Genomic DNA, 27,824 nt, shown 5'->3' with positions numbered 1-27,824 from the left:
GAAAATACCTCTGAGAGCAGGGAGTCCAGCCCACGGCCAAACAGCACCTTGCCTTGTCAGCTAGACCACGGCACTAAGTGGGGCTCCAGAGGGGACGGCAGAAGGTTGTGCCAGGGAATGTTCAGGCTGGTTATTACAAGAAGGTTTTTCACGCAGAGGGTGTTTGGGCACTGGAACAGGCTCCCCAGAGAAGTGGTCACACCAAGCTCGACAGAATTCAAGAATTGTTTGGACAATGCTCTCAGGCGCATGGTGTGACTCTTGCGGTGTTCTGTGCAGGATCAGGTATTGAACTCCCTGATCCTTGTGAGTCCCGTCCAACTCAGGTTATTCGATGACCTGCCACGTCCAGTCGTTCCTTAAACACCTCCAGGGACGCTGACTCCCTGGGCACTGCAATACGTAATTACCTTTTCCGTGAAGAAACTCCCCCGGGTGTCCAGCCCACCCGTTCCCTGGCGCGGCTTCAGCTCCGTCCCCCGCTCTCGCTGCTGTCGCCGGGGGGCAGCGCGGCGCCGCCGTCCCTCACCCAACATGGCGCCGCTGGCTTCAGCCCCGCGCGCTGCGCCTGCGCGGGCGGCGGAGGCCCCGCCCCCAGTCAGTGATGGCGGCGGCGCTGTGGGGCCGCGCGGCCCGGCCATGGCGGGTGCTGCTGCCCGCGGTCCGCAGGGCCAGCGGGGCCGCGCCGGGAGCCGCCGAGACTCCCCCGCAGCGAACGGAGCAGCACTCGGGCAGCGGCACCGCGGGCTCCGGTCCCCGGCAGGTGAGGGCGCGAGGGGATCGAGCCGGGGCAGCGTCCTCGGCCCTAATGCGGCCACGTCTGGAGTGCTGTGTCCGGTTCTGGTCTCGGCGGTACAAAAGAGACGAGTAGCTGCTGGAGAGGGAGCAGCGGAGGGCTAGAAAGACGAGGAGAGGTCTGGAACATCTCTCTTACGAGGGGAGGCTGCGGGAGCTGGGCCTGTTCAGTCTGGAGAAGACAAGACTGAGATGGGATCTCCTCAATGAATATAAATACCTCAAAGGCAGGTGACAACAAGATGGTGCTAGAATGTTTTCAGTGGTGCCTAGCGACATTAGTAGGATAGGGAGCAGTGGCCATAAACTAAAGTACAAGGAGTTTCATCTCAACACGAGGAAGGACTTTTTTGCACAGAGGGTGGCGGAGCACTGGACCAGGCTGCCCGGGGAGGTTGTGGAGTCTCCCTCTCTGGAGACACTCAAAACCCAGAAACCCACACATTCCAGTGTCACCTGCTCCAGGTGACCCTGCCTTGGCAGGAGGGCTGGCTTGGATGATGTCCAGAGGTCCTTTCTAACCCTAACAACTCTGATTCTCTCTTCTCACCACTTCACCCTGCATAATAAGTAGCCTGCAGAAACGTGGACAACTCCTATTTCTTTTTAAGATGCTCCTACAAAAATGTAATGTAGAAAGCATGCAAGTAGTTTTGGTTGTGTAGAAGGCAAGGTACTGCTGCGTGGGCAAAGCTGTGTTCAGGCTTTTTACAAGCTGGCAGGGAGGATGTGGAAAATCTCTTAATGATTTTATTGGGTCAGATTAAAGACCTGTTAAACCAGTATTCCAGAGACTTTTAGTGGAAATATAAAGGTTTTTATGAATGAAACACCTGTAGAATTGTATGTGTGTGAAGCCAGCATAAGAAACATCAGGACAAGGGTTGAAAGGATGCTGCACATTATTGTGAAAACCCACACTTCTCTGGGAAGCTGTGCTTGGCTGTAAAATTAGGATGGTGTGCTTGGCAAGGCCTGCCCTCTGGTAAGCTGCAGCATGAATGATTCATCAGGAGCAGACCCTGCTCCTGAAGTGCACAAGGAGGGTTACAGTATTGTGTCCCATATCTTACATGCCATCTGTTTTCCTGTGACTCCACCATGAACCAGTCTTGGAGAGGGAGATGATGAGCAGCAGTCTGCTATTTATTGAGGCTGCAGTAAGTAGAATTCTGGAGGAAAGGACCACCCTGTCAACAGCTGTTGACTCCTGGAGGGCGTAAAAGATTTGTCCAAAATCTAGTTCATCATTGCCAAACAGGAATAATGTCAGAGGTGTGGTGAGGCCCTGATAGCTGGCAACCTTCATCCTTGGTGTTGTACCCAAATGAGTTTTACCCAGATGCTTGTTGGGAATCCAGGGGTGTGGGAATGTGAGTGTATGGAACCTGGGAGAGAGTGAGTGGCAAAATAAATGTAGAGATTTTGTGAATAACCATCATTTTCTCTAGCAATGCATTGAGTTTTGTCATGCTGATTTTTCCCACAGATTGTGACAGTGCCCATTAGCAGACAGGTAGGGAAACAGAAGACAGCTCTGTGTGTGTACTGACATATTCCAGAAAATCTCTTCCAAACTGAAAACCCCTGACCTCTGTTTATTCTTCAGGTGGAAGTGATTCCACCAGATGCTGGTGTTTATCCATGACAATTATCTTTTTGTAACTTTTTTTCATTTCTGTTTGACTACACCTGTATCTGAGATTACTTGAAGTGTGCTCAATAGGATATGGAGATAAAGGCTGTGAATTATTATGACAGGACTTGTTTGGTACCACAGGTGTAGAACTGGAAATGCCTATCACTGAATCCAAGACCTGATATCCCAAATTACTGCATAATCTATAACATTCTGTTTTCCATTGAAGATCCACACTTGCAAGGCTGGCTGTGCCAAGATCAATGGTTTGCCTAACCCAGGGGCTCAGGTGGTGTCCAACAGAAGAGTTTAGGAACAGAATCACTTGATGTAGCTGTAGCAGATACTGAATGATACTTTGGGGATTTTAATTTTTTCCCCCTTTTTCTGTTGAAGTGAGTAGCTGGAAACATTATTTTCTATCTACATAATCTCTTTCTATCTATAAATTAATTGTTTTCAAGCCTTTAAAGCTTCTTAGCTTCCTCAAATGTTACATTTTATTCACAACATGTGAATTGCATACACAAATACAAATAATGCATTAGTAGAAGTCAAACTAGGGTTTTAAAATGAATATCTGGACCACAACTCTGAATTTCTATACACTTTGCTGAGCTACTTTTTCACTTGAACCAGAGGAAGGAAAGTAGCTTGCTTTGCAGTGCCTAGTGATGTTGAAAGCATAATAATGAGGTGAAGATTATTATGAGTCTACTTTCATGCTGTTCTCAGCCCAGGTAGTGCTCAGTGAGTCTGAGTGTGATTAATGTTTATTAATCTTGAATTAACAGGTTGCTCTTTGAATAGTTTACTGAAGAGGAAGAGGGTTTTGGTGAGAATGAGTTAGCAGTGGAAGGTGGCATAAAAAAAGAGGGAAATTAAAGGGATCTGACTGCAGTGTCATCTGTTCATTTAGTGTAGCTTTCTTGAAATCCCATTGTTACCACTTTTAGCTGATATTTGATTGCTAGAAAGTATGTTATTTGGTAAATAAACTTTCCATAGATGGGAGCAGCTCTGATGCTACTTTGGTAAAGCTGGGTAATGCTTATGGTAGGATGCACTGGATGCTGATGGTGAAACTCAAATATTTAGAAGCCCTTTTGATAAGATCCTTCTAAGAGAAGCACATACTTCCTTGGGAGAGGCTGTGGTGGCTCTACTTGCAGTCCCTTCCTGTGGTCCCAGCAACTGTAGGACCTGCTCTTTAAAGAAGGAGGAATGTGATCTTGCTCATCCTTTACCTGAGCTGAAGTCTGAGGAAAACTTGTGTTCCTTATCTCAGCTGACAAGTGCTGCCTGTCTTTTGCTGTGCTTCATCCTGTAAGAACCAGAGCTGGTGTTTGGATTCTTTGTGTTTCTCTTTCTTTTGGGAAGAGGCTTGATAACAGTTCCTGTACGGGTTTCCTATGTCATCTGTTCCTTCAATTTTGAAACTGGATTAACTGGCTGATATTTGGTTGGTGGTGGCTTAGTTTAGGCATATATAAATAAACTTGATAAATGGGTATGTTGACATATGTTTGTCTTCAGATGATTCAAAAAGCACAGGAATGGTATTTTTCCTATGTAGCTCTTTAAGATTTTTTTTTTTTTTTGCAGCAATGTATGCTGCTGCCCTTACCTCAAAACTGCCTGCTGGTGTCTCTGCTGTGTTGGTAATTTTATAGGGGTTCAGGTTTGTGTTTTAACTTTCACCTTCGGTTTACAATTCTGTTGTTACTGTCTTGTTAATAGTGAAACTTACGGGCAAGGCACCTAAATGTTGATTAAAACTGTTGAAAAGCTAGCAACTTGGTAAGCCAAATATCCTGATAAACCCATATGACATTTGTCTACAGCAGGCAACTCACTTCTTGCTGCATTTGCCTTCTGCACTTTTATATTTAAGTTTTGCATTATAAACAACAAAGAAAAAAAAAGACAGGTTTAAAGTTCTTTTTTTTCTCTATGGAATTGCTTAATGAAATCTTTTAGAAGGACCAAGTGCTTTAAGTGTTACCTTCATTAATGGTTTAAAGCTGCTTGCCGAGTAAAACAGGAGACCTTGTCTTTAGGAAGGATGAGATGATTTTTGATACAGGTAGAGAAATGTTTTTTGAGCTGTGTTGTTAGCTCAAAGTTTGAAGAAAATGTAAGAATAAACTCACTAATTAAGAATAAATGGACATTTTTTCCTTCACTGTGAGCTAAGTAGTCTAAAAATGTTTCAAATGGGAGTGGTGAAGTTTGTCAAGTGTCCTTTTAGGTAGAAACGGGCTGTCATTATGTGAACTTCGCTGCCAGTCTGCTCTGTGTGTCACCGTGTGATGGAGCTGCTCTGTTGGGACGTTTTCACGTGAGAGTAGCAGGGCACAACCATCAGGTGCGTGTCAGGGACTGCTTCCACGAGCAGAAAGTTGTCCTTGCTCAGAAGGAGGGATCTGCAGTCCCTGGCTCGGCCTGGCTGGGCCCAGCCGGGCAGGGATGCTGCTCCGGGGGCTGGGTGAACATCCCCGCCCGGCACAGCAGAGGGCGCTGCTCGTTTCCAGATGTCGCGTCAAAAGCAGCACCTTGAGGGATTTCCTATTTAATTCCTTGAATACCGTGTTTGAAGGGAAAGCATCTGTTAAGAAGAAACGTAACTGATTTTGTCTAAAGTTCAGATAGAGGGGATTGGATTGGTATCAGTATATTATAATATCTAATTTCTGAAAGAGAGAGATCAGGGATTATTCTTCTAGGCACATACATGTTTTTAAATTAACTTAGCCACGGATTCTTTGCTGAAAGGGTTAGTAAATTTGAGGAAGGTGTCTATGTATTTTAAAAATAAAATATCAGTATTCAGTAAGAAAGAAAATGAAAAAAATATTTTCATAGGTCATATAAAAAGCCGTTTCATCTGTTTATGTTTTAGGGGAGAAATTAAAAGCGAAAACACAAAAGTGACAATTGAAAAGGAATGAATTACATTTTTGAAAGCTACATGGGTATCTTTATAAAGAATGTGTTGTTGTCTTGCTTATGCAGTATCTGGGCATCCTCAAGTTAAACTGGTATGTGACACTGGATGTTTTGAAATCAAATAATAAAAAAAAAATATTTTCATCTAATAATCAATGGGAAATATTTCTCTCAATCTGTCTTTCCACCTAAGTTAGCATTTAGAAGGTGATTTTAGTGAAATTGCAGTTATTTGAGAGCAAAAATGCTGATTAATATTTAGTGCAATTTTCACTTGTAATTTTCATACTGTAATATTTCTTAGTATACCCGTAATCTTTATGTGACTGGAGTGCTTTGCTAGTGTTAATAAATAACTAATAAATAACATTCTTTGTTTAATTACAAATATAATAATTACAAATATTTAATTACAAATATATAGTTATATGCCAAGTGCAGAGGTCACTGTTTTAGGTGGATTATCTTCTGGCCAGCATTCAGGTGCTGGAAACTGCTCACTAACTGAGAGAGGGACATGCCAGTTGTGGGGTTTGTGGCATATGTGTGCCTGTGCTATGAACATGTCCTGGTGCTTTCAGGTTCGTGCTAAATAAGGATTGTGTCACAACCTTCTCAGCATCCTCTCAGCTGGATCTGCTTGAAATGCTGGTTTGTATTACAGTAGGAATCAACCTGTTTGTCCTTCTTTTGACCTCTGTGAAGGAGCAGTTCTGTATTGTGAATGCTCTTACTGAGGCACCAGAACTTGTCTTTTCTGACTTGGGTTTGTCCCAGCTGAAGGCACAGCTGGGTCTGTCAGATGACCTGCTTTGCATGTGACAGAAGTGCTTGCATGACAGGATTTTGTAAAACTCACACGGTGTTGGGTGTTGGAGCAACTCTCTCTGAAAGGAAGTAGGCAGGACTTCTGATGTTGGACAACAGAGGAATGATGCATGCTGCCCTTTGGAGGACTTAATTGTGAGTAACACTGCTGCCTATCACAGCCATGTACTCAGGGACACAGATTCATGTGGGAAGGCCCTGGGCCTGTAATCCTCAGTTGACTTGAGGAAGATGAAGATCACAGCTCTGGAGGAGATGTCTCTGCAGCTTGCTCCCTCAGATAGCTCTGGGTTGGCGAGTTGGTTGCTTTGGCATTGCTGGGGGTCCATGAGTGGTAGGTGATATGGCCTTGGTGACTGGCTGTCAGAGTGAAATGCCCAAAATTAAACTGTCTTGGGGCTGCCAGTGTCATGGAGAAAAAGAGGTGCATCACAGCTGCCTGGGCTTGACTGACTGCCTGTGAGATACCTGGAAGAAGGTGATGTAACCATAATGTGACAGTTAAATAGGAATTGAAATCTTTTCTAGTGGTTACTATTATCAACAGGCTATTTACATCCCCTGCTGCTGTGGGAGAGCCCAGTTATTCTCCTATTATGACTATTGAAACAGCATCCTGTCCCCCAGGAACCTGGAAAAAAAAAAGTGCCTGGAAGAGCAGGGTAGTGATAAATGGAGAAAGGCAGATACTGGGCTCAAAACACCATGGGCTGTTCTCAGGACTGTGTGTGCTCATCTGGTTAGATTTTCTTTTTGACATAATCCATTGCAGTAGGTTCACCCACTTTCTGTGATTTAGATGCTAATGGTCTATTTGTTTGCGATGAAGTTATCCTTGAAAGAAATATATAGATAAACACTTCATGTTTTAAATTCTATATAGAAGTTATTAAATTTCAAGAAAAACAAGCTGCTTTATCGTGACCAAATTCTGTGCTATTTTGTGTTGTGAAATAAAATCTTAGCTCAGCGTTGTTCAGTAAATGATCCACCTGGCTAGTCAACAGCACATTTTCAAAGCTGCATTTGAAATTCTTTATGAAAGTCTTGTTTTGCAGTTTCTTTGCTGTGTATCCAGTCAAAATGTGAAGATAAATGGAAAACCTTCCTTTTACTACAAACACAAAGAAGCTGGTATTGAGTCAACCAGTGTAGCAGATTCTACATTTATAAGACTTGTTGGGTAAGCCTTGGGGGTTTGGGTAGCATTATAGTGTGTTAGCAGTATGACTTTCTGGTTTTAAATGGGCAGCTGATTGATGAAAAAGTTTCAAAAAAGGATCTAGAAGTAGCAGATGATTAATTTTTGTGATACAACTGGGCTGACCTTCCCCTCCCCAGATGTCCTCTAATGTTTTATGCTATTCCTCCTAAGCACATGCTCAGTTACATAAAGTCACAGGAAAAAAAAAAAAAGTTTCTTTTTAAATTTTGGTGATGTGTGTCACTGTTTATAATACAAAAGCGCCCAGACTCAAACACAGTAGTGTAAACCTTTGACTTTTCTAATAATGGGCAGGGATAGCCATAATTGACTAAAAATAAATCACCTTAATTTGCATTTATTCTGGTAGCACAATATCTGTTGTTGGACATATGAGTCTGTTAATTGAAAAAATTGACATTTGTTTTGTGAACAGTCCTGCTACTCTTGAGTTAGTAGCATGTAGTAAGGCACTGGTAAGTTAAATATGTTTACAAAGTATTCTGAATAATTATGCTCTTTCATGAGTTGAAGGACAGTTTGTATACTGCATCTCAATGATAAGGTTAAGAAGCACACATCCCATCTTCAAATAGAGAAAAAGCTGCAAATAGCTTTAACAATGGGGATTTCTAGGCAACAAAGAAGTTTTGATACTAAAAGTACAGTTCAGGAAAACCTGTTGAATATTAGGCACAGCACCCAAATCCTATTCTTGTGATTTTTTTTTTTCTTCTGAGATCTACATGATCCTTCTTGAAAAGTGTAATTGTGAGAGACAAAAGGTAGTTTTCAGCATGGTATTTTACTGGTTTAGTACTACATGTATTTGGTTCTCTTTTAAACATGTGCTTTGTTCACAGTATTACATTGTTCATTATTATGAGGGCAATATATGTACAAATATATACATTCAAGCTGTTCTCTGCACAGCTGAGATATTTTTAATTACAAGTTGTTCTGCATGCAAAAATTAAGGTAGGTTTGGAATATGCTGTATTCATCAGTCAGCATTGCAGTGAGTACCAAAATATGGAGCTTGATGGAAGGTTGTTAATGAAGTTAAATTTATATTTAATGAAGTTAAATTTATATTTTATTTTTAAAAACTTTTGTTGTTTTTAAAATTGAAGTGTAATCCTTTCCTAATCTGCAATCAAAATATGATTTTAAGCACTTTTTAAAAATGTATGATTTCACTATAGGAAGTTGGCTTAACATTTGTGTCTGTAGCCAGGCAAAATCTTCCAGTGGTCTTTGCCAAGTATGACAACCCTTATAACTTCCTATAACTGTGTTTGCTTCCCTTTGGACAATGCTACTATGTATGAATAATCCTGTTCTTGGTAATACTGAAGTTTAGTACTCTCCATATTTTTTCTTTTTAGGATTAGAAAAGTTGGTAAACAGGAACTGTAACTTGGACAAAATGAAGATACTCTTCAGTGAAAATAATTTATTCCTGCATTACATGAATTTCAAAATAACCCTGTAGGTATTTTTGTGGATTAGCCTCCTTCTTAATTAGTTACAGTTCTTCCTAGGTAGAAGTCAGTGAAGCAGTACAGTTCTTACATTTTTTCTTTAGGAGTTATGTGCCAGAAAGTTTTATGGCTTGCATGTTATTTGTACTGTTGAAAGTATAACAAGTAACTGAAGCTTAGACTAATGATTTTTAGGCTGGAGACAATCACTGGGGCCATCTAGGCTGACTTGGACTGACAAAAGGCACTGAATTTCAGCCAGAGACTTTTGCATTTACCCTAGCAAGCATGTCTTTCAGGTAAATTGGTGGACTTCAAAACTGATGAATACCCTTTGCTCTTGTGAGACCCCACCTGAAATACTCCATGCAGTTATGGGGTCCCCAGTATATGAAAGATGTAGCAAGTCCAGAGGAGGCCACAAAAATGATAGCAGGGCTGGAGCACCGCTGCTGTGAAGAAGGCAGGCTGAGAGAGCTGGGGCTGTCCAGCCTGGAGAAGAGAAGGCTCTGGGAAAACCCTTCTGTGTACTTTTAGGATAAAGTAAAAAGTCTCTCTCAGTCATTATTAGTAGGGCCTGTGGTGATGGGGGCAGTGGTTTTAAACTGGAAGAGGGTGGATCTAGGTTGGACAAAAGGGAGAATGGTGGGGGTGGTGAAGCACTGGAATAGGAAGCTGTGGATACCCCATCCCTGGAAGTGTTTAAGGCCAGGTTGGATGGGGCTCTGAGCAACCAGGCCCAGTGGCAGATGTCCCTGGCCATGGCAGGGGGCATTAGGACTAGGTGACCTTTACAGTCCCTTCCAGCCCAAATAATTCTGTGAAGAAAATATCAGTTGTAATATGTGTGTGTAAGAAAGCAACATCCATCCAAGTTTCTATTCCAGTGTTACCTTTGGTGTTTTCAGCCTTTTGAGGGCAGTTGGATATCCAGTTGATGTAACTATCTAAATGGGATTTCCTAGAGGCTTTTTATTAGTGTTATTGTAGTTTATTTAGGTCTAAATTGATAACTAAGTAGGATATTCTTCATATTCCAGTGCTTATAGCTTAGCTGATTTCAAATGGAGTGGCAAAAGCAGCTCTAAGTTCACTGGTTTACAACTAAGACTTTCAATACTGTCAGATTGTTTTGACCAAGCTGCAAAGAAGGCTTATGGAGTAGATCATGCTGTCTGACATGTTCCACAGGGGAGAGGGTGCTCTCCTCCAGAGAGTTCAGTTCAGTAAGCTCACAGGTATGCTGGGACTTTGAGACTTCCAGCACACGTGTGCAGCAGGCACTACGAGATTTTACCTTCAAGTTAGCCGTGAGAGTGGAGTTCTGTGCTCCTTCAAGCCTAATCCTGAAGTATGAACAAAAACAAGGACTCAGGACTTTTATGAGGAGGATTTTACAAAATCCTTTTAGGCTTTGACAATAAAATCTTAAAATCCCCCAAAAAATCTTAATATCTGGAGTGAAGTTGGAGTGATGCTTTGCCAGACAGTTACTGCTCCTCGTCATGGGATGTTTAAATGCCTCATTTCAGCTTCTTCCAACCTTTGTAGCTGATGACTTTTGTTTGGTTTGCATTTTAAAATAAAACCATATTTCTTCACTGTGCTGAGGAGAGTGTATGGATGTTCTCTTTTGATTGAAACAGCAGAAGTTTGCTTTGCTTTCTGGTCATTCTTCAGGGGTACTTGCAGTTTTAAAATTATGATAAGACATAACTCCGGACAATTAAAACCTGAAGTAAAGTTTTTGAAAGTTAAGAAAAATTTAATAAAGAACGAATATATAGCAGTCAATTTACCTCATCCTCCTATAGGTAAAACAGAGCTGTTTCCCTTGCTTTTTCCAATCATAAAACCTGAAAGATTTTTTTCGCTCCAAATGCTACAGTTTTGGAGGAGAATCTGGTGCTTACTGTGTTCTTCTTGAATATTACTTTTGTAGTACCACATTGTATTAACAAGTGGTTCTGTTTTCTTCTCCCCTCTCCTACTTTTTTCAAAATTTGACTTTAAAAAGTTGAGTACAATACTATCCATGTATATTCGAAAACTATGGAATTAGGAGTTTTCTATCATTGGTGGTGCAATTGAAATCATTACTCAGACTGAGAAAAAATGAAGGAATATGGTGTCTTCTGGAACTTTTAGTTACACTGTTATTTCTTCTACTGGCCTGTAGATAATAAATAATTAATATTAGACTAGAATCCTTATAACTAAAATAATTCCCGTATAGAATTCAGAACATGCTAGCTGGTGTGGAAGTGCTGTCTTCATGGAAATTTGGCTTTGTAACCACTGTTGCATAGGAAGTGATTAATATGAAGTTTTTAATAAATATCTTCTATATATATCTATATGTATCTGTATATATTTAAATATCTAGCAGGGAAGCTTCCAAATTTCTCCTTGACTGCCTTCAAAGCTCTTCTTCATGACTTTGCAGTCATTAATCTTAGATTTTCCTCTAAATTACTGCTTTGAATCACAAATCCTTGTTTTATGTTTTCTGTTTGGACTATTTCCCTTCAGTAGTTTTATTAAATAACACCAGTCTTCCTTTTGTTTAAGCTTTGCTCAGTATTTAGTCTTCAAAGCCTTTTGTTAACAAGAAGTTTAAATCAGTTCTTCACTTCAGTCTTTTTGTACAGAATAAAGGGGAAAAGTCTCTTATTTAAAGGAAACTGAAGAGGTCTTCCCTGTCTTTGTGGTTGCCCACTTTGAGCTGTAAATGGAATCTGTGGGGAAACAGCATAAACTTCAGGTTTTTGATATTTTTTTTAATAGAACAAAACCTCAGCCCACTCATTGGGGAAGAGAAAGAGCTGTATTCTTGGGAGGATAAATGTAAAGCATAGAGTAGACTTTAAAGAATAGACTCTGTGTTCATGCTGTCTTTGGTTATAATTGTGCCTGTGCTGTATGTGGGATGATGTGCTGTTATTTATGAGCATTAGTAGGTGAATTTTATGGCTTTTATATTTGATTGTGTGTATACTGGTAAATTCTGTGTCCCTGTTTATTCTTATACAGCTCTGCCTAATCTGATCTTCCTGTTTTCTACTCTGTTTATAGTTTCACCTGTTTGTTTTATCCATAAACATTTGCAGTTTTTAAATAATAGTATTTTAAAATTTTCCTTGGTACATATTACAGAATTAAACATCGGGCTTAAAAAAATTCTAGAATAGCCTTATATGTTTTTAAAGCATTGGCATCATGCTGGTGTTTATTTTTTGTGTTGTCTATGTATATGAGTGGCATATATTAATGAGGAATTTGCAGATTATCTTCCTTAATACTGCCCAAGATGAATGTCATTGGCAAATAGGAGAATAACAAGTAATTTGGTACTTTTTCCAATGGCTGTCAAATACTAGAATAAAGATAGAGAAGAGATGGTTCTTTGCATTACTGTTCACATTCAAGTCCAAAAGATGCTCCTGAGTTATATTTCATCTTAGACTTCTAATTTCATAGAACCATATGATGACCTGAGTTGGAATGAACCTTAAGGATCATCTAGTTCTAACCCTCCTTCCATGGGCAGGAACACCTTCCACTTGACCAGGTTTCTCAGAGCCCTGTACAGCCTGGCCTTAAGCACTTCCAGGGACGGGGCATCCACAGCTTCTCTGTTCTTCCATGTACTACAGAATAAAAGCAACTAATGTAATGTGTATTGCAAGTACAAATATTTATCAGGTTTTGTTCCTCTTTATTGTTTGCTGTTTTTTGTTTATATTTGTTGATAATAAACAAGTAGGTGAACCCCTGCAGAACTATAGTTTGTGTTGTTTGAAAAATAATGGTAGGCACAAATCTTCTCCAAAGGAGTAGATTGTATAATACTGTAGTTAGTGCTGTATACTGAGGTGGTTACTGATGGTGTTTTCTGCATCTCAGGATGTATCTAAGCTGTGGGACAGGGTTTAAAAAATTTGAAGGAAATAAAAAAACCCTAATTATGTGTCACCTTGGCCCTTGGGTAGAAGTACAGGTGGTAGACACCCAAGGTGGGCAGTGCAGGATGTTTTGCTCAGTGCAGAATTACTTTAGAAGGGGAGACACAATGTCTGTGACTACTCGAGGTGTGGAGGTTTAGTGGGAATGCTGTCTTGGTAGATAATGGCTGTACAGTGGAATGAGCCTGAATATTCAAAGCTCAGTTGGTTTTTAAGAAATGTAGCTTGGGCACATACTAGAGGCTGGCTGTATTTTTTGAGTAAGTAATAAATGTTAGTGTCAGTTCTTACACTTTAAAAATACTTTTTCCCTAAACTTTTTTTTTTCCTACTAATATGGGAAGCAGAGTTTTTTCTTTGGGAAAGCTCTAAGAATTACTGATTACTGCTAGGCACAAAGTTGTGAACATGTTCAAAGTTCAAGGTGGAGAAGCTACATGAACTTATTTGGTCAAGGGGAGGCTGAGAGCTGTTCATCCCTGAGATCAGTTAAAGGCATGATACCTAGAGTTTGAGTGCTTATATTCTGAGAGGAGAATAAGATACATCTTGAGAAGATGTAGCTTCTCAAGAAGGACTCATCAGCTTTAGAACAAATAGTTTAATGTATATAAAATAAGGCAGCACCTAGAGAAAACACTTTGAGAGATGTAATTGCTTGTTTGCTTATATGTTGACATTTCAGTCACTGTAGGCATGTCAGTCCACTTGGTGCTCCTCCTGAGTGTCCAGTGCTGTTTCTTGGGATAACCTCAGTGTCAGGGAAACTGTGTTGGTGAAAACAAAGCTTGATGGTTATTCTTTGATAAATTCGGGAGAGTTCTCAAGTTGGCAATGCTTCTTGAGCTACTTCTGGATGGAAGGCCATTAACTGTTGGATGTCAGATTTTGTGGTGTAGTGTCTGAGTTGGTCCTGCTGTCTTTAAGGTGATATTCTTCTGCATGATGGAGTTCTGACTTAAATACAGCTTGTTGCCTTCAAGTAAAAAGTAGTAACAGAAAGAAATTTGGTAAATAAACTGCATGAATCTCTATGACCTGTTACCCTAGTAATGCCTTCAGCACTTAACCAAATCCTGGGATTTAGGTTTATATCTAAGCAACAGTGCACACCTCCGGTGGTTATAAGGTATGGAAAATTAAGGTTTGCTGGGCTAATAGATAGTAGAATTTTTTAGGTTGCTTGTTGAAATAAGTGCATTATCAATACATACTTGTTCAGTGGGTAGCTTAATATGTTGGGTTTTGTTTTAATATTCTTTATACCAGGCTCCAGTCATCTTTCCTAAGTAAAACAGTACATGTTGAAAGTAATCTCAGGAGGTTATCTGTTCACGCCACTTGTTCCAAGCAGGATAAACTTAGTTGAGGTTGCTCAAGGCCTTTTCCAGTCCCATTTTGGATATCTAAGCTATTGGGGCCCTTAGCTATTGAGCATTCACACTAACTTATTACTGCAAGTTGGTTTTTCCATTTTGTTGTTTCGTGTAAGTAACTTTGGACAGAGAGGTCTGTCTAGCTATGGATGACAGTGCTGAGGAAAACCAATTTGATAGTTACAGAGGGTTGTGTTCTTTGCATGCTGCTAGATGTTAATATGTCATTCACCCCTTAATTGTAGCAATCAGATCACCAATCTCCCATCTCTCCTCATCCATATCTCTCACATTCCAGCGTGCATTCTACTTGCCTTTGCAAGCAGACATAAAGCACGTAGGCTGGGTTTTCAGATATTTTGCTCAGTGGGTGGGATAGGGCCACCCTGCTTGTACAGTCATAGGCTTTGCTCCACAAATAGTATGTTGCATTCCTCCATTACTTCTTTTGTTTGGATCCTACTGGGGTTTAAGTCTATGACTTTTCCCACTCTGTGGTTAATATGTATCATCTTGGAGAGTTCTGTTTCTGAAAGAGCTGCTGCTTCTTCATTGAACTGTGCATGCTGAAAGTGGTTGGTATCCAAATATGTGCAAAAAACACTTTAAAATCCAGAAATTAGAAGGAAAATTAAACATATTTGGCATTTAAGAAGGAGGAGGGTAAAAAAAAGCCTTTATACTCCAGGTATTTGAAAAAATTATACCATTTGTGCTTCTGAATTTTGTAATAATCTTCAGGTTTTGTGACTTGACATGTTATCAGTATATCATCTATCAGAGCTGCATGACCATCACTCCTTGAGAATCAGAAAAGTAAAGTGCTTAATAAAGTGTGTTGCCCTGTTACTCTACAGTCATCCTGTTTTTCTGTAATGCTACTGTGGAGAATCCAGTTAAGGAGATTTAGAAGTTGTAGAGGAAAGCACTTAATGTCATTAAATCTCTTTAAATGCTTGAGATAAATTACTCTTTAATGAGATCTGCTGTAGGTTATGCAGAGAATGGGAGAAAATACTGCATTTTATGTCACTGTATTTCTAGAATGTCCACAAAAGAGTCCTTGATGGCAGTAACTAATGGCATCTCTTGAGAATTATTTTATACATAAATCAGCTATTTGTGCTCCTGAGAAGTTCCTGTCCAGTGTGCAGAATAGAGAAGGCTGCAGTCTTGTAGGCCCATGATAGAATTCTAAGAGATTCCCACTGGCTTCTTGGAAAACTATCCACAGTGAAGAATGGCCAAAAATTTCTTTGTACATTATCATCTGTATTTTACTTTAATCTGTTTCTAGTAGACAATTAGCAGATCTGTCACTGTGTAAAGATAGCATTTGTTTGTTGTGTACAGAGATTATTTCACAGGCAAGTTTGTACATGGGAGAATTTGTCATCTGTATTTTTTCTTGCTGCGGAATAAAAGAAGAGAGATGTTATTAAGTAGAATAGACAATTTTTAAGTGATGAAAACAGGAAATCCATAAGACATTAGTGTACTCATCTTCATGAAGTGCTGTGAAATTTTATTTTAGTGTAGAGAGCCCTACTGAGGGTGCCATTGTATGAAGGCAGCATGGATGAGGTGAATGCCATTAAGTGAGCGTAACTGCACATCTACTGTGAACTGTATTGATTGCTTAGCAAAGAATCTCTGTGTTGCTCAGTCATTGCTAATGACATCTATGTAAATAATATAGGAAAGTCTCCTTCAGACCAAACTTAGAAGTTCTCTTGATACTTTCTGCTATCTCAGGCTTTGTTCAAATGATGTACATGCAAGAAAAGGCAGTTCATTTGGTGGTGTGGATCATCTCATTTAAATATGTCCTCTTACTGTTTCCAGCATTTTGCATCTTTTTCTTGGTGCATTACAAGTGCATCCTGTGTAGTTATTTTCATTTGAATTTAGAATGCATAGTGAAATTCAAGCAATGCTGTGTTTGGAACCCTATATGATAGTAGCTTTCCTGTGTAAGATCCTGCTGCTCTGTTTGTGGTTTACCATGGCCAGATGCTTTCTTTTTGTGGTTTGTGTGCACGTATGCACATGTTGCACATTTTCAGCCCTTGTCCTTGGGATGCTGCATTTAACAGTTCCTGTTTCTGAAGCAGCAAATGTACCAGGTGTCAGATCTCCAGCTTGTAATTCTCAAGGCTTTGTCCCGTCAGAACAATCTGTGCTGTTTATGTCTTCCAGCAGAGCTGGAATTCAAAACTGTCTCTTGTTTTGACTTTTCTAAGAATAAAAGTTTCCAAAAGCACAAGTGGAAAATGATGGTATTATTCTCTGTTCATATAAAATGTAGATGGAATTTCAGCAACCACTTGAAGCAGTAAATGGGAAAGTGTGTTGTTGAAGCCAGCAGAGCTCTGAACTGTTAATTACTTGATTATTCAGTTTAGTTCTTCTGCTGGTTCCAAAACAGTTTGAAATCTTGCACAAAATAATTATTATCAAGTAATTATATTAAATGTGGGGAAAATTAATAGGTTCTAATTTTAAAAATCTATTTAGCTATCTATAAAATTATTTCCTTAGATTCACTTTCAGGTATGGATTGCTCCCAAAACGCTTCTCCCTTTTCATTTGTTCCTAGCAAGTAGGCTTTTCTTACTAATTGCATTTCAAAGGTGACAATCTTAAAAAGTGGTCGTACTCAGGATATCAGAGATGGCATGTGGGAGATTGAGTCTCAGTTTAATATAACTGGATATATTTACCCAGCAGATGATGGTAAGCCTGTGATGGTAAATTTTCTCAGGTTACAGAACAGAGATCTTTCACTCCATGAAGCATAGCAGGAGGGTTTGTGTTCTTGCATTTTCCCAAAGCTCTATGAGAAAAAAATGGCATTTTGTTTTTATTTAGTTACTTTGATTTTGTAGAGTGAAAAATGAGAGAAGTGATGGTTCAATTTTTTTAAAATGTTAGATCCATCCTGTGCCTGCTTTCTGCTTTTGCTGCCTTTGAAAAATGGTTTTGTTCTCTAAAGTAAAGACCTTAAGTATTATTCATTATTAAATACTTGCATGAATAGCTGCAAGGTGCTAATTCAGGTTTGGTTTTCACTGAGGAGATAACTAAGAGATGAGCAGTGTTCTTTTTGGGAATATCTCCTACATTAGGAATGCATTTTTATATTAACTTACCTAACCAGTAGTAGAACTGGCAGATGTTTTCAGGAGATGCACACTGTTATGCTTTTCTTTGACGGAATTAATAAAAACTTTACCTTTAATGTGTTAAATATTTGGAGTTGGAGAAAGGTACCAGATGCTTCCTTAGAAGTCTTGCTAAAAATGTGATGAACATGTGAAATCTTTACTTGCTATGCAGTGAATGAAGCCTTTTTATATGTTGAAAGTTTAATTTAAATCCTCCTTCCAACAGCATGTTTTGTGAAATGTTTTTTTCTTTTTTATTATTCAACTGTAGGTTCCTTCAGAGAAATCGGAATCCTTTGCATCCATGTTGAGACGCTCTCCTTTAATTCAGATGGGGCCTGCCAAAGATAAAATTGTCATTGGTCAAATATTCCATGTTGTAGAAGATGATCTTTACATAGATTTTGGTGGCAAGTTTCACTGTGTGTGCAAAAGACCAGAAGTTGATGGAAAGTAAGTAATTAATTTTACGGTAGGTGATTGACATCTGTGAGTGTCATCCTGAAATGCTTAGCTAAAGGAACTTGAACATCTTCTGGACAGACCTTGGATAGTTTGTATGAATTCTGGGGGTTTAAACTATGGAAGTTAACATATTGTGCAGAATGAAAATCCAGTCATAGCTCATCACTGTCTGGAATTCAGATTGTTTTACACATTTGCATTATTGCTATCTATTATTATTCTGACTTATGATGAGCAAAGGAAGTTACTGGGTGTTTAGTCACTGAAAAAAAAGGGAAATAGTTTTCAAGCACTGTTTATTAAAATACTTGGGAGTTCTGTGGATGTGGAACTTCAATCCCATGTTAAGTAGTCTTCTTAGGCAGTAGCTATCTCTGCTAAGCATAGATGCATGAGGTGATATACTGGGGAGTTTACATGTTATTTGTGATAACACTTTTCATAGCAGATGATCAGTGCTAATGTGGTCAAATATTCCATACTGTAGCAGGTGTTTTTATATAGATTTTGATGTCAAGTTTTATTTTGTCCTGAAGTAGAGCAACTGTGGTGGAACTAGAACAGTTGTACTGGGGAATACTGTAATTAGTGAGCTAAAAGATAAGAAAGCAATGAATTCTAGTGAAAATAACACTTATAAGCTTTCTAAACTGTCTTTGGCACCTTATAATTATATATCATTCAAAGATCCCTTGTCTATTTCATTTGTCTCCAGGTTGCTTTAATACTTTTTTTTTAATACATAGACGAGACACCATCTTTTTGAATTCATAGCATCTGAATATTTTACTCCATCTCTTTTCCCTCTGTTTCCCCTAAGAGAGGAGGAGCATCTTTGTTAATCTGCAATGTCACTGTTTTTGAAACATTAAATATGATTCCTGTGATAATCAGTTCTGCAATAGTTGATTTAACAAAAAGAGATTTAACAGAAATAATCACACATTTGTGTGCAAGTCTGCAATAGTATTTTATCAGAGTGTTTTTATACTCAGCTTCTTTTTTTAACAGGTCTGTGACTTTCAGAGGAAATGTGTTTGATGTCCCAGGATGAAATGAGTTCTTTATGCCCATCCCATTTGGCAGCAGGCAAAGATTTTCTTAGTCTGTTGCTGCTGCTGTGGTGATACAGCCCTTGTTGCTGTTTGCATCTCTTGCTAATTTCAGATTGAGATTAGTTTTGCCTTTCCCACTCCCCTTCTTGCATGCCTGAGGAGTGTTTCTGTATTAAGTCTCAACCTCTGACCATTCCTTTGGGTTTGTGGTCGAGTTCAAACCAAAACTCCCTGTTCAGCTGCACCAGCCTTCTGCCAGGCCTGCTCATTCTGCGCATTGGGAAAGACCCTGGTGAAGCATTGAGGAGTTTGTCCTTATAGATCTTGGATGTCTTCTGGGCACTTTTTCATGTCAGGACAGCTTCTCTACTCTGAATAACCCAAAGTTTACTGTCCTGAAGCCTAGATCTGTCTTCTGCCACTTTCCTTACTCACTTTCCTTCAGCATGGAAGCTCTCAGTGCTGGTCTCTGTAGCTGAGACAGACATCACCTATCACATTCTCAAGCAGTTCTTATCTGCCTGTGTGTAACATGTCCAGCAGAAAACCTGTCCTACTTGGGTTGTCTGGCACCTCTGGTGAGAAAGTGTCAGCAGGGCACTCCCTCTGATTGCTTGCTTCTCTCCATATTTGTTCCTGCTTGAGCGCACATCAGGACATTTGAAGTGCCCTGTGACAATCAAGTCCTACAATCCTGAGGTGGCTTCTGGTTGTTTGAATGAAGCTTCATCCACTTCCTCTTCTGATCACACTGCCCACAGCAGACACCCACCATGAGTCTCTGTTGGTCTTCTCTCCAATTTTGGCCCCGTGGCTCTGAACTGCCTCCTTGCATGATTCATAGCAAGGCCTCATGCTCTCATGCCTTTATGCTTCCACTGCAGCCTCTTTGCCTTGAGCCATGTTTCCTTGCACATTTCTTGCCAGGTTTGGGGAGGAGGCAGCTTTGTGTTTACCTTCAAATCCCTAACTGCAATTCACTCCCCTGGTGAATGCTGAACCCACCACTCGCTGTTTCCTTGTGTTGGGGAAGATGAAACAAGAAAGCCTTATAAATATAATTGCCTGGCAAAAGATTTTGAGAATATGGAAACTATAAACAAGATTGAAATGAAAGCAAGCTTTGAGATACCAAGCCTTAGTTGCTGAACAACTGGAAAACAATGGTATGGCTTGCTGAAGGTAATCCCCTTTTGATTAAACAATACCCTCTGCTTGCAGACAGGCCCAAGGGTCAGAGCAGACCCTACCAGCTTGGCAGAAGGGATCCAAAGAGTAGGTTTTAGGGTTTAAAATGTAACAACAGTATGGTAATGTAATGATTCTTATAGGCTGTATGTAAATGCTGTAGGATTTGTATCTTGTACTAGATTGGTTAGTGAAAATTAGAATATTCAGCACAGAAGAAGATTTATTGTTTTGTAACGGGAACTTTGTGTTCTTTTCCTTTTGCTCTTGTCCTTTGCTCTCTCTCTCTTTGGGGCTCCTCTTTGGGGCCTACTCCAAGCCGTGGCTGGCAGCTCTAAGCAGGGCCCCTGCACCCAGGCCTTTTGCAATAAACCACAAGTTCCAAGACCTGGCTTCAGAGATCTCTTGTCTCCGACTGTCCTGACCGTCCTACCCCCTGTTGCTCCTACACCTTGTGTGGTGTTACTGTTTTGTCATGGTGGTCTGGAATACTGAGATGGCAAGACAAACTGGGGGAAAGGAATGAAAGATGTCTTCCTTAAAAAGCTCACAGGCAAACAAACATCTGTCCACTCCTTCCTTGCTCTCATCTTACTCTCAATAACCTACACCTTTCCTTGTGGTGCACGTTGCAGAGGTACAGGGGAAGATGAGGCCAGGAGAACTCGTGTTGGTGCAGGTGCTTTAGAGCCAGTTGTTCATTGAATGCTGGCAGCATAAGCCCGGGGCTGAGAAGGTCTTGGCCAGTTATATTTTTGGCCTTTTATAATGAAAAAAACAAGCAGATCCCTATAAAACTTGTTTATACTTCCTTCTCACTGCTTTTGAATGGAAATGGAGAGATGGAATTTAATAGCCTGGTATTATTAATGAAGTTAAATTTGGTACTAAACGTGGTGGTTCCCAAAATAGTAAAGACAGCATTTACAAAATAGAGGATGTAGTGGCAGTGGATATAGTAGTGTTGCTACTCTATATTTAAATGACTTAAAGCATTCATTTGAGATGTAGGTGACTGATTCAAATCCCTATTCTCAGTTCAGACCAGAAACCTGATTTTTTCTCAGACTACTTAAGTGTTTAAATGCTATTTAGAAGACCTGATCCTCTAAATGAAAATAATTAAATAAGAAAGTAAATAATTGAAATAATTCTTGCCAACTTTTTCCAATTAATTGTGTTTCTGGAATTAGAATTTCTAAAATTTACCTGAATTTGCAAAAAAATTGCAGTAGCAAGCAATCTTTTGCCATTTATGTAAAGAGGTATCTTTTGAGGACATGTGCTTTTGATATTTCCTTGATATTTCCTTAGTCATTTGGCTTTTTTCTCACCAGAACTCAACTACTTTCATAATAATATGATACAGTTTTCTTTTTCTTATATGATGTCCTGTGTACTTTGAAAGTGCTACTGTTTACGTGAAGAGACAAAAGGTTTTTGAGTATAAAATTTGTTCTCTTGAACTGCTCAGTCCTGTTCCTAACAGTTGTGATTTCTTTGAGTGTCCAGGTGAAAGACCCTGTAGTGCTACCACCGTGTGGCCATAAGAAAGGATTTCACCCTAAAGACTGTCTTGGGTAAAAAAGCAACTGGAAAAAAAGGTGTCCCTCACTTGGAAAATTTGAAGTAGCTAAATAAATTTCTTCCCCTCAGTTCTACAAAAAGAAATTTCAGCTTTAAAAAAAAACCTAAAACACCTAAACCAAAACCCCAAACAAAACACCACAAACTTTAAGGAAAAGAAACCTTAGAACAGTAATGCAAAATTTAAATTGAGTAAACATTTGAAAAACCTTCTAGCGATTTTTGTTTGGTTTTCATTGATTGTTTTCCTTTTTTTTTGACATCTGTTTCATAGAATTGCAGAAAAGACATTTTTTATCAGCATTGATGGTACTGAGATTGAAAGAATGCATTGGCTTAGTTAGATATCAAATATATTGTTGGTAAAATCTCACCGACGTCAGGCAAGGATGTACTTGATTATAAATATCAGTATAATTTTGTTATTTGGGGTTTATTTACTGTGTCAGGAGTATTTATTACCCTTATGATTTCAAGATCTCATGTAATATATGCTGTACTTATTAAATATATTCTACAATTAGCAAACATGTTTCTTGATACAATCTGACTTAAATGCTTTATTAAATTTGCATTTTTTACCAACAGCACAGTAATTCTGTTAAATTCTGTTCTCAAACTTTATAAAAATGAGAAAGGGTCTGTAGTAAAGTAAAATTTCTTTACAGCCATGGGAAGAAAATATATTTTTTCTCTCTTTTAACATGCAGAGGAGTTGAAGTCCTAAAGAAGAAAATGTCTGTCTTACATCTCCAAAAAAGCAATGACTTAATCCATGGCAAAAAGGTGCTGTTAAAACCTGTTTCTGTCATTATCAGATGGAATTCCTGAGAAGCAGAAAATATGGGAAGGGATTGTGCTGACACTGCCTCTTGCATGGTCTGCACCTGTACTGTTAATGACCAATTCCCATCAAAAGCACAATGGCTTTCAGCAATTTTCTAAAATGTAGGATTGCAGGACCAGCTTCCAAAGAGGATTAAACTGCACCTCTCCATGCCAGTGTAATGAAGCTTTATTTTCAAAGACTGCTGTAACCCTCTAGCAACTCCAGTATTATCAGGCTGTAGGATCAGAAAGACACTTCCTTTATGCTTGAGTATGCAGCTGGTGCAGGGATTTCCAGTATATCCTGTGGCAATTTTACTTGACACCTTTTATACACTGCATATTTGCCAAACTTAAATAGCAGAGAAGGGAAGAAATCATTTGATGCCGGTTGTGATTTAGAACATGACAGCTTAATGAGCACCTTAAAATATTACCTAATGCTGTTTCTGCAAATTGTATCAAAATATTTACTCTGTTTGAATGACTGCCAGGGTGAATTTTATCTGGGAAACATTTTAAATTCTTCTCTTTTTGTTCTATTTTAAAAATATTTTATAGATAAGGTCAGAATGGAATCCAATTTAAACTAATCTGGTTTCTTAGATTAGGTAATGTGAATAAGGCTGGTTGTTTTCTAGCACTTTCATTTTATTAAGACAGTGTTAAATTTATGTTAAAAATTATAGGGGAAACTGTTTAAAAGATCTTGTAAGATTAAAAAAATCAATTTTCTAAAAGAAGAAAAAGAGGTGCATGAAGAGAGATGCTCTTCATGGGAAAGGATTTCAGTAAGACACTGTTTGGTTTAGTTCCAGTTTGTGTATTAAAGAGAGTCACCATGTGTTAAGCTGGAGGGTAGGTTTGGAGTTCCCTACTCTGTTTTGATGCCATGTGGATATGCTTTTTGAATGAGTGCATCTCAGCCAGAATGAGCTGCCTCACACAAAGCACCCTGCTCTCGGTGCAGCAGTGGCCCTCGTACAAGAGGACATGAACCCTTCTTGCCCTGACTGTTCTGTATGCAATGGTGCAATATTCCTGTGAAAAGGTTTAGAGAAAGATGTTGGAAACATAACTTTCTAACTCTTTCCTTTAGCAAATGTAATGACCAAACAACTGGCAGAAGGCTGTACTGCCTGAGAGTCAGCATGCAGCTCTCATTCCCAAGGCCTTTGCTCTGTCTTTGCCAGGGGCATCAAATTCACGTTTAACCATGTTTACTCCCTAGAGTATATATTTATTCCCTGTCCTGTACTGTTGCTGACTGGAGTGGCACACTGGCACATCCTTTGGCTTTCAAGCTTTGAATATTGATGGAACTATTACTGCTTTAAAAAAAAAAAAAAAAAAAAGGCAATTAATGTGATATATAGAGAAAACATATCTTGCTGCAATTATGCTGGGTTTAGTTGTACATGTTTGTTTTTACAGTGGTCTACTTCCTTTTTGCTGCCTGTTGCCAGCAAAACAGCACTTATCTGTAATATGTAATTCTTAACAGGAAAGAAGGAAATTGCTAACTAGCAGTACAAGTGACACAATAAATGATGCTTTTGCAAGTGCCATTTTCAAACTCGCACAGATGCAGAAAGAACAGGTCATATGAAAGAGGCTGGCAACCTATAGAAATTTAGTGATTTCTTAGAAATTAGTTATGTGTGTTGAAGTTACTGATAAAAGCAGAGGATGCTGAATTGGTGTGGAAAACCACTTTTGATTTTGGTGATGTTGTCTTGCTTAGAAAAGCAGGTCCACTGAGAAACGTTTCTTTTTAACTCCCAGTTTTGGTATGTGAGGGGAATGAACACAGTTCGGACAGAATTTTCTCATTCTGTTTAGGTGTTCAAATTATTGCTGTTAAGTCAGTGGTTTCTTCCTTTCCCTGCTTCCCTTTTGTTGTAATTGTCATTCCCAACAGACCAGTCTTTTTTTTACAGGTTTGTCTATTAGTATTCACACTGCAAAAAAAAATCTTACAAGAAGATTGAGAGAATGCGTAAGCACTCTGCCGTGGTTTAGGAACAGCACTCCCCAGTTTAGTGCCCCCTTGCCCCAAGACTCTCCTACACCAGGTGCCTCTTGCTTGCTCCCCCCTCTTTCCTCCCTTTCTACTTCCTGCTCTGGGGATAGAGTTGAGAAAAAGGTGAAAATTAAGGGTTGAGATAAGAACAATTTACTGGAAATAGCAATGACATTAGAAAACCAACAGCACCAGCAGCAATATTAATAACAAAAGTGTACAAAAATGGTGACTTAAATGCAAAGATGCTCACTGAGGACCCCATGACAGGGTTTCCCCTTCCTGCTATGAATTTTCTTGACCAAGCCATGCCCTTCTTCTTGGAAGCAAGAATCCCTTACTTCCACCCCTGGCAGTGAAGTGTGGTAGTGTAGAATAACAACCTAGACATGCCCACATGGCTCCAGGCTCTGCTCCCTCACAGCTACTGTGAAAATGTTGTCCTGTCTCTTGCAGGAAATGCATTTCCTTCCTTCCTGCCTTCCTTCCTTCCTGCCTCCCTCCCTGCCTCCCTCCCTCCCACCATTGGTAACAATTTACATGTGATCCAGGCTCATTCTCAGTATTCTTTTTTTCAATACTGACTGTTAATATATATTTCCAATATGAATATAATGTAGTTACGTTCATAACTAATTACAGTTTTGTATTGTTGTATATATTCTGCATTTTGCGAGTCAGTATTTTTTCAGCTTGCAAATTATTGCTCAGCTTTATACCAATACTTTACTACTGAACTGTTAGAATTTACAGTTCTGTTGTGTGTTTTTAACCAGTTTAGAGGTTGCTGCATTGCAGCAGTATAGGATATGTTCCTTCTACTATGTTCCTTCTAACATTCTTGGAAAGTTCTCAAAATAATTTTTGCTCATTTATGCATAATTAAAGCAGGAATTACAAAACCTATTAAAATACCTAGTATTATAATTTATTTAGTCAACATGACCACTTACCTGCTCTTTCCCACAAAATTATCTTTATTCTTTTGTCATCAGCTGTGATTTTTCTGTATTGTTTTGTTTTTTCATTTGTTTGGAAAGTAGTTCTTGTCTATTAGAACAAAATCCAGTAGTGACATAAGTAAGCAACTTGGGAGAACTTGTAAGTCTCTATGACAGAGCTTTCCTTTATGCCTAGGAGGTCATATGGTTTAGGTCTATCAGTGCCATGTTGCTGATATTTGTAACACTAAATGGCTATCTGAAATCAAAGCAGTTTTTGTACTTTTCTGCTCCTTCTTCCAAGTTTTCCTGCCTATCGGGTAAGCATCATCTTACTGGAGGGCAAAATTCCTCTGCAATTTGAAAGACAAACTTAGACTATGTTATAATTTCTGAATTGTTAAATAATTATGACCTGTTCACATTTGCTGAAGTATAAAATGAATAGTGCACACACACTTTCCTGAATCTCTTACAGTTTGTATCTTTTGTGGAAAACACAACCAGACAGCCGGTCTCCACATTGTGAAAACCAGTCTCTTTCTGTGATTAAAATTATGAGAATGTCATGTTGAAATTCTCTGTGGACCAAGGTGGTTTTCACTAGTCATCAGCAAACTTGGGTTTTGGCACTCTGGTCAGCCTTTGGTCTCCAACTATGCCCAAATACCAGGGAGAAATGGTTAGCAGGACGGATGATGTTGTCCTGTTCCCACATACCAACATTGCAACTTAAAAAGGAAGCCTTATTATTTATATGGAAGAGGACTAAATTCAAGGAGGTGGCAGGAGCTGCCTTTTCTACAAAGCTTCCATATAGTGCAATTCACCATTGCTCCGAGCCCAAACAATGCACGTGGTGCCATTCTGTCTGCTGTCGAACAATTTCAACTTGCTTTTTTAAAAACAGGCACGAAGAATAGCTCTGTGATTGCAAACTTGGTCAGTGTGCTGTAGCAAATAGCCTCTAACTTATTTATAGCAGCATGCATTTTGGAAATTATAGCATTTTTATCCCCCATGGACACAGCTTATTATTTGCTTGGTTACTTTACAATTGTGACTGTTTTTGCCACCCACTGTCTGTCATTCTTCAGTGGTTATTTTCAACCACAAATGGAGGTGTTGGCTTTGTGCAGTGCTGTAATACACAAGACAGGGCTTCCAAAGTTCCTGGAGCCCAAAGTCTGTACACATTTTTTTTTTTTTCGACTACACTATTAGTTTTTCCTCCCAGAGAGGTACTTTGGAGTTTAGTTAATATAATGATACCATGGGACAGGTGTTGGTTTTCAACAGTACTAGTCCATATTAATGAGGCACCCTGGGCAACATTTGATACAGCAAATACAACACGGACCTAGAAATACGGCCACAGCAGTGCACATGAGCTTGCTAATCAATTTTTATCCTTAGCTTTTGCCTCTATCATTAGTTTAAAGTAGCAATGATTTATGAGATCCAATGACCTTTGTAAGAAAAAACCCTTACAAAACTAGTAGCTTTTATTGATAAAAAAAGTTTTGCCAGTTCTGTTTTCCCAGGGCATTGTGATAAATGAGAGATGGAATATGCTGTGTAAAATGTCTTGGGAGAACAAAGCAGACCATAGGTGGCCTGGAGCTTTTTTGGCAATGTCAAAGTCTGTAAATATCTTTAAGCCACACATTTTCTCATATGTGGACGGGCACACATACACAATAGAAAAAAAAAAGTCTTGGGAAGCTTATTACTGCATTGGAAGGCTTCAATGTTGTCTGTAGGAGATGAGTAGTTAAACTCTCTCTTTTCCCCTAATCCAGGTGCTAGCTGTCAAGAACTGCAGGAACTAGAATTATAAACTCATGACTTGGCAGAAGAATTAAAATTGTTTCTAGTATTTGTCCTGAGATTGATGAGAATAAATGACTTGAATCTCTGTGTGCAGCATATTAGGAATATTCCCCCCTCACCTTTGAGAAAGCCTTGCTGTTAGCACACAATTTCACTTAAATACCTCTAGTAAAGTGTAATTAATTTTCTCAATAGCTAGGCAAGGCTCACAGAATCTCAGCCAGTCCGGATGCAGAAGATTATGGATTTATTGAAAACTCTTAAAATGCTCCCCAGCATATTTCACTCATCAGTGGCTCTGGGTGAAGTGGGTGAGGTAGGCTCCTGCCAGTTATAAAAAGGTGGTACTTTTCAGGAGGACAGGCAACTCTGCTTGACTAAACCACAGAGCAAGTTGCTGATGTTTATGGCTTAAAGTCTGGTCAGTTTGACCTGAACTTGTAGCAGAGGTAAGGGTAGATGAAAAAACAGTCCAGGTTATTGTAGCAGTATAACTG

The 27,824-nt window shown here is 39.3% G+C and overlaps 1 protein-coding gene across 2 annotated transcripts in view; it reads left to right on the top strand.

Moving 5' to 3' along the window:
* Nucleotides 1–27,824, top strand: part of TPD52 (tumor protein D52) — a 123,048-nt gene that overhangs the window by 41,467 nt on the left and 53,757 nt on the right. The window contains exons 1-2 of one of the 2 annotated variants that reach the window (XM_059862778.1): nt 590–763; nt 17,679–17,860. In XM_059862778.1, coding sequence (XP_059718761.1) covers nt 605–763; nt 17,679–17,860 — 341 coding nt within the window. In that variant the 5' untranslated portion in view covers nt 590–604. Of the gene's footprint in view, nt 1–589; nt 764–17,678; nt 17,861–27,824 lie in introns of those variants that run through there. The other variant, XM_059862783.1, reaches the window with a different exon arrangement.

Source organism: Haemorhous mexicanus, chromosome 1 (assembly GCF_027477595.1).
Source record: "Haemorhous mexicanus isolate bHaeMex1 chromosome 1, bHaeMex1.pri, whole genome shotgun sequence".
NCBI classification, from domain to species: Eukaryota; Metazoa; Chordata; class Aves; order Passeriformes; family Fringillidae; genus Haemorhous; species Haemorhous mexicanus.
The sequence above is the reverse complement of the archived record's forward strand: the minus strand, read 5'-3'. Positions and strand labels throughout refer to the sequence as shown.